Source organism: Lathamus discolor, chromosome 2 (genome assembly GCF_037157495.1).
Source record: "Lathamus discolor isolate bLatDis1 chromosome 2, bLatDis1.hap1, whole genome shotgun sequence".
Taxonomy (NCBI): Eukaryota; Metazoa; Chordata; class Aves; order Psittaciformes; family Psittacidae; genus Lathamus; species Lathamus discolor.
The window spans coordinates 102,523,569-102,535,258 of NC_088885.1; the positions used below are offsets into that span (position 1 = coordinate 102,523,569).

An 11,690-nucleotide genomic window follows, 5' to 3' on the forward strand; every position below is an offset into this window, starting at 1 on the left:
CCCTGCTTAAAATAAGGTTGTTGCATTTTGTGACATGCATTTGACAAATACAGCCAATGTCTGCATGTCTGGGTCAGAAATTTATACCCGCACCTTCAGACCAGTAATCCTATTGTCCCACAGAATGTAATTAGCTTTCAGAAGTCTTCTGACAGATAAGATGTGAATAACTGCACCTTTAACATTTTCAGTATCTCCTTTTATAAGTGAAACCATTCAAGACTTTTGATTTACTTTCTTTATACACAACAAAAATAAAATAACTCGGATACCTGAACAAATCCTGACTGTAAAAAAAGACATTTCACAGAAGAATTCAATTAAATGTATCTTCCAAACAAAAGTAACAGTCTTCATAAAATATTAAAACAGACGGCGACCTTGCCTGAGCAAGAGGGTTGGATGAAATGACCTCCAGAGGTCACTGCCAACCTCAGCCATTCCATGGTCCTGTGAATCAAAACACTTAAATATTCTGATTTATTCTCATGTATTTTATACAGTGTTAGCGACTAATAACAGCTTTGATCATGATCACCCACATATCTAAATAGAGAATTTAACAAGAGTTTATAGTTGAAGCAGACAAAACAAAGAAGTTGTAGATGAAAGGAGATTATACTCATTTTACAGACAGAAAAGTTAAGCTCAGGAAGCCTGTTTCCTATTTCCACTAACAGCATTCATTACGCTGGCAGCATAAGGGGCCTTAATGCAGCTTTAAATTTAATTTATGTAGTGTACAGTGGACTTAGAATAATTGAGAATAAGAACAGAATGAATCAAAGTGCTCAAGATTACAAATAACATCTCTGAAAAAGACTAAAATTTAACTCTTTTCATATATAATCCAACATGTAAGCACAAAGATTTCTGTCTTCTAGAAAGCAGTCATTCCATTAACAGTGCAAAAAGCTCAAAAAACTTACTGTAATTTAAGATACAAGAAGGACAGAAAATAAAAATTAGTAAGGCGCAGTGTTTGAGGCCAGGTTGGACAGAGCCTTGGGTGACATGGTTCAGTGCGAGGTGTCCCTGCCCATGGCAGGGGCGGTTGGAACTAGATGATCTTAACGTCCTTTCCAAGTCTAACTATTCTATGATTCTATGATTCTAAAATATCTCCTATTTTACTACCCTTCTTATTACAACTGTGGAAAATTTACCTTCAAGCTTTGTTGTTAGGATGCTGCTTTTCTTTTATATACATACGCATGTATACACACATAAATGCTTTTCAAATGAAAGGCCAACAGCAGCATTATATTTCTCCTCACTCTCAAAAATTCTTTGTGTATTTGTATCTCCCTAAGTCTCGATCTTGTTAGGATTATCAGTAACAGTATACCTGGATGGAGTTCAAAAAACTAACTTTGAGAATAATAACACCAAGCATCAAATTCAATACTACATACAGAGTTATAGCTTGATATATCTTCACTACCTCTCTGATACTCAGAAGTCAGTAAATATATTCTCAGATGAGACACTTAAGCCATCCCAGGTGATAAGTCTCAATCTCTCTTGGACAGTAGGTAAACACCTTGCAGTTTAAGAACAAGAATGGCTAATGTAAGAGTAGATGATCTCACTAACATAGTATTTGGCCTTGCATGATTGACAGATGAATAAGAATTATGTTGATTAAGAATAACATGAGAAGCTGAGGACCTTCAGTGCCTGCTACACATCAGATCTCAAGGTATTTAGCAACTGAAAGGAGGATGCTCTTATCAAGTACAGCTTGCTTTATTTGTGCCAAGAGACCCCTGCTCTTTTTCTGTTCTTATAGGAAACTCCATATCCTGCTGAGGTATTCATAGACACAGTTTAAAAGTACAGTTTAAAGAAGAAAAATAATTAATTTTAAATAATTATTATTATTTAATATTAAAAATAATTAAAAATTAAAAATAATTTCAGAGAAAGTATTATTATTCCAACTGCATGAACAAAAAAATACTTTCATCAGCAGAACAATTTCATTTGAAAGTACCTTATTATCATCATACCAATCCAGTGATTAATAATTTAGTACATCGTCAATTAAAATGGAAGTTTTCTCCATTCTTTGTTAAGCCTCACTTTATTTTTTCACATTTTCTCATCATATTTGGACTAGAAAATGCAGTTATTGTATCAAGGTAATTACTTTATCAAAGACTATATTTTCTAAAAGAAGTTTGATAAAGAAGAACAAAAAATAAAAACAATGTTAATACAGATTATATTTATCACAATAATGCCAAAAGACCAACCACATGCAGTCTCCTATTTCTAGGCACTGTACACAAGCAATAATTATAACTACTCCTTCAGAAGACGCTTTTGTATTATTATTTTGTAAGATTACATGTATTCTTTCCTCTTTGAAGGAAAAAGGAGCTTGCATGAGAAAAGAGAATATACCAGTTCACTCCGAGGGCAGGGGACCCCAGAGTAAGTGTCTAACAAAAATATTCCAGGGACAAAAAACAGAAAGCATTAGAAGTACGATAAACGTTCTGCTAAAAAGCAGTCCTAACTTGGTTTTACATACTGAAAAACTTTTGATATCAAACTTTGCTATTAATTCTTTTTGCAATGAAACAGTACTGTCTACCTCTTCTGACACATTAATGTATACAACACTTCCAAAGTTCAGTGCAGATAAACTGGAGATGATGAGGACCAGTTTGGCTAATGAACAACAGAGAGAAAAAAGATCTTTTAAAAGATGTACCACTTTCATTAATTATCTTCCTAATTTATGTGCATCTAAAGTGAACAGTAATTCCTGTGAGGTTCATTTGCATGGTCTTGTAACCTCTCAGTATGATGGTAATGATACATTTCACACATTACAATTGTTAAAAAGCTGTAAAATCTGGAAGACTTACTTTCTAGTGGAGCTCACTGAAAAGAAGTACATTTCATTAATACCTTACCAACTGCATTATTTTTTACCTTAATTTTTAAGTAGACTTCAGTATGAACATCAAAACTCAAAACTCCTCAGTTTTAGTCTCAGCTTTCCAAGAAAGACTCTGCCTATGCTGGTCAATAAGAGTACTCCTTTGTTTGTAGATACAATTCTCACACCAGCTGACAATCTACTGTTTGAAAATTCTCTTGACTTCTACCAGTTATAGTGATTTACTAGTTGCACTAAACAATCACACAAATTTTCTTCTCAGACATGATGTGTGGGGATGCCTCCTGAACAGTAACAAAAATACTAATAGAAAGAAAGCACTTATGTGATACGAAAGTGTCAGGATACTGCAAACTCTACTTTTCCTCGACTTTTCTCCTCGAATTTTGACCTACCATATACAAACTTGCTCCACAAGATTAAGAGGTCTCCTTCTTTAGCTTTGTTGACTTTACTAAAGACATTTCATGGTATCTAGACTGGAACTGTATTTTACCTTGGGGAAAAAAAAAAAAAGAAAATCAGCTAAATGACGATTAAATACAATACACCGGTATCTTTCTGAATCTTAGAAGTGCATTGCAAATTGAAGAGATTAAAACACAACATGCAGAACACATACAATTATTATCTTCAATATAACAGATATGAAAGTCTACAATATAAACTACCCACATTTTGCTTCAATAACACATTATTAAAGACCAGTGAGGGATATAGTTTAGCATCTACACATATTAAAGTATTTTTACCTTCAACAACGAGAATATGTAATATAACTCAGTATGCATGAGTATATTAACTACATCATGACATTTGTGAAAAGCTGTTCAAATAGCACATTTTTTACAGAGCCAAAAATAAAAGACAAATTGTTCAATGTCATGTGGACCCAAAACCCTTTATTTGTACTTTTTTTTTGAGAGGGGTTTATTAAAAAAATTCCTCTTTAGTTCCTATCTAAAATGTGTTATCTGTACATAGTCATGTATATATAAATGTACAACTAACAACTGATTCACATATGCTGTTGCCTGAATATGTTGTTGCCAGGCAACCGCTATAAAGCATTTTGCACTGCTTGCAAAAATCTGAATGAATGATTTGAAGAGAGATTATTTCTAAAAAACTAGAAAGAAAACTCGCTACTGGAATTACATGCATAATTCCTTGTGTATTTCAAGGATTCATAGAGAATGTTCCTTCTACAATTAGCAATTTGTGAAAGCACATCTCCTTTGAGTAGGATTTGAAGGGCATTTTACAACAAGGAGATTCATGTTCTATGCATGTAGCTAATGTTCTTGCCTGGACTCTTGAACCAAAGCCACCCAAGTTAATAGGTACCTTTAAATTGACTTCTGTGTCTTACAGGAGATACAAATAAACTCTCAAAATTTTACCATCTCGCAATACACAAGGGAAACAGATCAAGTTTACAAACACTTCTCTTTGTGTAATCTTGATACAGCTAAGGTGTAATCTCAGTAAGGCTAATAATATTACACACAAGAGTAAAAAGAGAAGCATCTATAATCCACTGATAACATGGATGTGATATGCTGTCAGCAAAAGATGAACTACTTGTCCCTTGAAATATGCACCATCCGTTACAAAATTAATAGAACTTTGGCTATCAGACCTCTTGAGAATCAAGAGATGGAAAAGCACATCAAGAAAAGCAACTGGGGAACACAGCAACTCCAAAGTGCTTACCGCAGGCTTGACTCACAAGTTCCCTTAAACACAAATATTAGCATTAAAAAAAAGTTGGACTTTTGACCTTGTTTACAATGGCTGCCAGATATTTCTTTCCATTTCCTGCACAATATGCTTGATCAATATGAACTGGTCAAAAGCTCAAAATTATTGCTCTTTCCATAATGACCAAACTGAAAATCCACGTATTTTTCATTTAATTCCTCAAATCCATTCATGTAACTGTGGCAACAAAGAAGTATTGAAAGCAGTAGGTTTTGGTATTTTAGATGATACTTTCTTTCACTATTAAGTAGTAAATGTGACTAGCTCCTTTAATGGATTACAGTGAAATCCTTTTAATTCCGTATCTCAGGTGGTCTTGAACGAGCATAAAAAAAGGAACTGCTTTACATAGAAAGAATTCTCTCAGTCTGGAGTTTTACCAAAAAATAAAACAAATTCATTATAAATAGGAATTAAGTTTTAACAGTCCCATGTGAATCATTTTCATGCACTGAGATGTAGTTTAGGACATCTATCAGGATACAGTTTCAAACAAGCTGAGCAGATTTCCCATAGAAAGCAGTATAAAATAATCTATGGAAAAGATATCCATTCCAAACTGCACTGTTTTCTTGGGTTTTTTTATTTGTTTGTTTGTTTCTTAGAATATGCTATGGCAACTCAAAGAAATAGAAGAACCTTTACTCAACCCTCTGATTTCATCATGACCCACTTGCAAAGTTGTTGCCATCAATCACTTAACCTCAAACTCAGGACATTTTGCAGATCCCTTCGCTTTCTTCACCCTAAATATATGCACAACCTCAATTAAATGTTAGGATTTTATAATACGCATACTGCACTACTCCAAGAGAAGCCAAGCTGCAATCAGAGGTTCATATTCATAGCTAATTGATGAAGACACAGTTGACAGCAGAAGAAGAAACACTACGTTCATTTCCAGAAAAGGTACCTGCAACGATCTAAAAGTATAGTTAAGATAGGGGGGTAGTTATATGGTAAAACTTTTCATTTGGTGACTAAGAGCCACCTGTTACTTATTCTCCAATCAAGACTGACTGACAGTTATAATTTTCTCTTCAGACAGCATTATTAGAGTGTAAGTTGAACCACTCAGGAAATAACTCTACTTAGTATGTGGAAACACAGAAAAATCAGTATTTATTCACCAACCATTCTGTTCTGTGACTAAAGCATATTAAAAAAAAAAAAAAGGATAAAAAACCCACACACAGACAAAAAGATTATTGCTTCAGAGGCTGATATGGGTCAAACCAAGACTACAGAAGTGGCACAATGCTCATTTTTAATTAGACTTCCTAATGTGACATCAAATTGTTTTTCATCTAAGGAACAGCACTTCAACAAGGCATGAAATCCTCACAGCTTAGTTTATTAGGAGGCAACAAAGGGATTCCAATCTGTTACAAGAAAGTTTCAGCCTATGAGCACAGCCAGCACAGTATAAAATTGTGTCATATGAATTTTAATGTGACACAAGTATGAAAGAGTCCAAAAGAACAAAGGGAGCACAGTCCTGTTCCATGCTACACAAATGACCTCTTCTGATCTGAACAGCACACCACATTACAATCAAATTTATTTCAAAGGAGGGTCACACAGGTCAAATGTAACGGCTGCAAGAATGAAGTATTTCCTTTATACAGTATTAGAGAAAAAGCAAAATATCAAACAGCACAGGAATGCCAGAGTACTGAAAAGAAAGACATACCTAGGCTGCAAGGAAACAGATTTTAAGAAGATTTTTAATTACAACTATCCTCACTGACTACAGTTTCTAGGTTTCAACAATACTTGCGACACCTCGATGAACATGTCATGTATACATAAGAGACTGATCACTACATGGGCTTTAATATGTATTTAAAATTACAAGACACTATAGACATGTTTTAAGTACAGCTCATACTGAACAAAAGTAAAGAAATAAACTAAATGGTCTAACTGGGTGGATGTCTCTTTCTGGCCTGATAGCTCCATGGCAGAAACCATAAAAATCCCAGTGGAGGCAGATGTCAGGTAACAGAGAGGCTGGTAAAGCTCCTCATTTTGGTAAGCTGACTATCTGACCCTACATCAAAAGAAGCTACTTTAACAACCTAAAGATATCAGAAAAATGAAGGCTACTTGAACATACTGGACTGTCTGAAAACATACAGGAGTCCATTAAGATGCAAATCCAGTGGTAGACTTGATGATTATGGTGAAAAGGCTTCAAAACTCTCAATGATCAGGTATCACCTAAAAAAAGTAAGAGCAAACTATCACAGTACCTCTTGCCGTGTATTCCCATCAAGACTTAAGTCTCATCTTTGACTTCAAATAACCTTTCCGAATAGAATCACTTACTGATAGCAAAATAGCTCCAAGTCCTAACTGCTGTTCAGGCTGAACATCTGTCCATCCTCCATGACTGATGACAACACTCATGCATACTATGAAAACAATTGCAGCTATGTGGGGAGTAGGTAGCCAGGGTAACAAGTATTTAAAGAAATGTACAGCTGTAATAAAACAGAGGTAAATATCTTATACCTTTGTAAAATACAAACTCTTTACAATTTCCCTCCCAAAGTACAAAATCAATAAAAGGAGTTAATCAGAAGAAGACTTACAACTTGGGATTCTGAAAACAGAATTCTTGAAAAACTAAATTCTACCAAACCAAATCAAAGATTGCTATTGTTGGATTTATTTTTTTTTATATATATATAAAATTACATATGCTACCTGATCTTGCTATAAGCTTTTAGGTCACTCAGATTTACCTGAAACTTAATAGGTTGCATTATATTGAAGTATCTTCCATTTGATTCCCAGCCAGTGCTCCCTCAGTCACGAAACAAGACAGAGTAAAAGCTGCACTGGAAGAATTTTAGTAATGAGTTGGCTACCAGCCTAAAGGTTAGAATTACTTTTATTGCCCAAGTCTAGCACTAAAATTGGTATTAGTCACCTCAGCTCTCCAAGTTCTCATCAATCTACTTTTCAGGAGACATCGAAATATACAAAGAATGTACACTATTATGACCAAATAAAAAAAAAAAAAAAAACAACCCCAAAACCCCGTAATTTCCAGTGTATTAGAATGAAACATAACCAGCAAGAGATACAATTCTATTTACATATTTCAATATTATCTTAGCCTTCATTTCCAGAACCCATAGCTCTCCTCCCTCTTTTCAATGTTTTTGGAGGTTAAAAATATACATTTGTTAACAGACATTTATATCCCTGAAAACTGCTGTATTCACCCACATTATGACAGCTCTAGTGCAATTCATTAAGGTTTGGATTTGGAGACAGACACAAGGGAAAAAAACCCACAAACCTTTAATGTTTCACTTAGGGAATAAAAATTGCATTAATTTAAAAATTCAGTCACAAGAATCCAATTATCTATGGATATATATACACATATTCATACCTTTCAACCATCACACTCATCTGAATTTTGATGCTATTTTCTATAAAACATAATCCATTTTATATTGTACTTAATAGATTTATTCAGATGTGCATCCCCGTATGTCATATTTAAGCTTATATCACCACCTGCCTGGGGCTGTATAGTCTGATTGTTGCCCACACACACCTCTTCAGTAGGAGAAAATCCTCAATTGATACTGTCTGAATTGTTTCACTTCTGCTTAGTGTAGAAGTATGATAATCACTCTGACCATGAATAATATCTACTAAAAAAAAATGGAGTTATATTTCCACCCCCTCAAAAAAATCAGATTGTCCTCAAAATAAAATATCCAAGCTACTTAAGATATGCTGCAATGACATATCACTGTTTCCACAATTTCATTTTCACAAGTCAGAAAGTATCATCCAACACTACTGTAATATGAACTCCCCATTTGTTGCATACACACTACACATATAGGCATATAAAAGTATTTGCATACAGAGAGATATGCATACACATAATTTCACACTTAAATGACTCTGAGATACCTTCAAATACCTATTTGCAAATCAAATAGATTAACCCTGCTTTCAGCTACCAACATCAAGGTGATGTGACACCATCTCACTGCTTTGTGTTGGGCCAATCTAATAACACTGCTGAGCTGAGGAAAAACTGATGAGAAAAGATTAAGCAGATAACTGCCAGAAACAAACTAAGGCTTAGAAATTGCTTTTTCAGATAGACTAATGATTGACTGATGCATGGAGTGACTCTAGTGATGCAAAAATCATTAATAAGAGCATCCATTCTCTTTGAATTCACTATCCCTCAAACATTTGGAGTTGGCGCTATTAAGGGCTGGGACCAAACTCTTCTGTGCTCTTTTGGAATTAACAGCCTTGCTGAGGCACTGAAGTGATCCAAAGGTCAATTTATGATTAGTCTCCCACCATCCTGCACACTGTGTCTGCAAGCAAAGCACAGCATCTTGGGGGAAGGGAGAAGAGGGGAGGAGGAGGAGGTAAATACTAGCACTGTGATAAGCTCACAGAACACAACATGGGAGGATGGGAGATTTCACATGGCCCCTGCTCTGTTAGGTTTTGAGGGAAGCATGAAGAAGCAGTCCACCTTCCTGGAGGGCAGAGCACGCAGGGACCCAGTACTTTAGCTGGAGAAAAAAGAACATGGATGAATCCGAAGAACAGCTCCAAGCCCCAGCCAAGTTCAGCCTCTAGCTCACAGTGACCCTGGTCTCTTGGGATTATTGACAACATCAGCAGCCTCAAGGCTTCCAGCTCCCCTGAGCCTTCTCGTTCTCACACACACAAAGGGTAGGAGAAAGTCTGAACTGATGAGTCCTGGGACCCTCTGAAGTTTAGGAAACACTGGCTCATGAACGCTCTCTGCTCCGACTTCACTGCCTCTTCAAGGCTCGCTGTGCCCCAGCAGGGAAAGTGCCCGTGGCCAATCTGATAACACGGTGTTATCTTCGGTCTCACTGAACATCCCAGTGGGTGCAGAAGCCAGTCACCCTCAGTTAAGAGGCGGCCCCTAGTTTTGATCACTGTCAGCCTCTTCATCTGCTCTTTGGTTGAAGCAGCTCACACCCCCTTTCCTCCCTCCCTGCCGCCCGTCCCGCTACAGGCTCTCCTTCCCCAGCACCCATGCCCTCGGGCACCTGCCGCCTACTCCACTTTTCTTAGTTACTAGTGGGCTGCTGTGGTACCAGCCTCCAATACTTTCAGACCTTGCCCTGATTGAAGACACCCCCTTCCCAAAACGAAAGGTGGATGGAGGGAGAATCTGTGCACAAAGTTTTTTACAGATCCTGCCTGCGCCGTCCTCACCCACCCAAGCCCCAGCAGGGCGAGGGGCAGGCGGGGGTAAAGTCGCCCAAGGATAGGGTGTCTGCCATGGCCTGAGCTGAGGACGCAGGGATGGGGAGAAGCTTTCCTCGGACAGTGATCCTGGAAGGCGCTAGCTAAGAAAGAAGGGAGGAGCGGCGCCTTCCCGGAGACGGAGAGGGGCGAAGCCGGCTCTCTCCGATGTGCAACGGCAGCGAATCGCCACCGACCCTCACAGAGACGGGACCGAAGTCCGAACAGCAGGGGCGGCGGCAGCAGCAGCAGGTCGCCGCGCCCAGCGCTGGCGGCCCCGGCCCGGGGCCCCGCCGCCCCCAGGGCCGCCCCCCGAGCAGCCAGCGCCTCGCCACCACCCCGGGCAGCACAGCGAAGGGAGAGCTCACTTACCCCCAGCTTCCTGCTACGGATTTTCACGTAGCCCTGCTTGACTATATCGTTAAAGTTGGAGGCCATGGCCAGCGCTGCCTGCTTCCTCCGCTCCGCTCTCGGAGTCCTCCTTCGCCGCCGCCACCTCCTCGTCCTCCTCTTCCCCCGGGCCCTCCTGGGTGCCGCCGGCCGCCGGCTCCAGAGACGCCTCTGGCATCCAGGCAGCGGCAGGCGCCGCGCTTCGCTCCGCGCTCCTCCCGCAGCTGCGCTGCTCTGCTCCGAGCTGCACCAGGAGCTGGTTGCTACCGCTCCGCTCTTCCGCTGCCCGCTCGCTCCCTTTCCCCGCGCCGCCGCCCTGCCTGCCGGCCCCGCTCCGCTCCGCTCCGCTCCACCCGGCGGCAGCTTCGCGGCTGCCCGCGCCTACGGGCGGGGCGGCGGGCGGGGCGGCGGGCGGAGCGGAGTGGGGACACCGCCCCCGGCGCCGCGGCCGCGGAGCCCGCCTCCAGCGCTCGCTGTGGCCGCGGCCGCGTCTCTGGGGCTCCGCGGTGAAGCGGCGCCCGTGTCCCGACGCCGGGGGGGTGAGCCCCCGCCGCCCCCGCGCAGGACTCGGAGCTGGGGCGAGGTGTTCTCCTCGGGCTCGGCGGTTTTACCCACTTGTCTCCACTCCGACAGGGGTGCAGATCCCTTGGGAAACACGGCCCAGGAGGGCGTCTTTCCGTGTGTGTTTCTAGGAAGCCGAGTGAGAGACGCCCAGCACCCGATGTTCAGACATTGTGTCAACACAACTAGCTCGAGGAAACAAATATCTAAACTACAAAAGAAAATAATAAAAAAAAAAAGGGCACAAGTCTATCTGAACTTGAAAAATGAGGTGTCGCACGTGGGCATTCCGCCTTCCGCAGTGATGACTGTCTTTAACTACTTAGGCTGCTTATTGAGGTGGATCTAGCAGAAAGAATGACTTCTGCGGAAAAAAAAAGCACCAAAACAAAATAGGAAATGTTTAGAAGAGATTAGGAAGGAAAAAAAAAATTGCAATTGCTTTGTGTTTTCTTTAGTCATATGCAAAATAGGGACGGACAAGAATGATCCTAAATTGCTTGAGAAAGAAAAACCACAAATGTTTAGTATTGATAAGTGAGTGAATTATTCTTGCTGTATAAAATTGTACTTCATAAAAGCTTTCAGTGATAAAAGTTTGATTTTTATTATAAGCTTAAGAAAAGCTTCATAAGCTGTTTTCCTAGATATCTAATTTCTACTTCACCATTGCCCTGAAGTTTTTTGAATCAGAATTTGCAGCATACAGTGTGCTACAGACTGGGCCAATGAAACATATTTCTATAGTTGTAAATTTGCCAGATTAATTTCAGATTTTCAA

At 39.6% G+C, this 11,690-nt stretch overlaps 1 protein-coding gene across 1 annotated transcript in view; it reads right to left on the minus strand.

The window, feature by feature from the left end:
• Positions 1-10,720, minus strand: part of DOK6 (docking protein 6) — a 243,200-nt gene extending 232,480 nt beyond the window's left edge. Inside the window, exon 1 of the mRNA XM_065669341.1 lies at positions 10,331-10,720. Coding sequence (XP_065525413.1) covers positions 10,331-10,396 — 66 coding nt within the window. The 5' untranslated portion in view covers positions 10,397-10,720. The remainder of the gene's footprint in view (positions 1-10,330) is intronic.
• Positions 10,721-11,690: the final 970 nt, after the last annotated feature.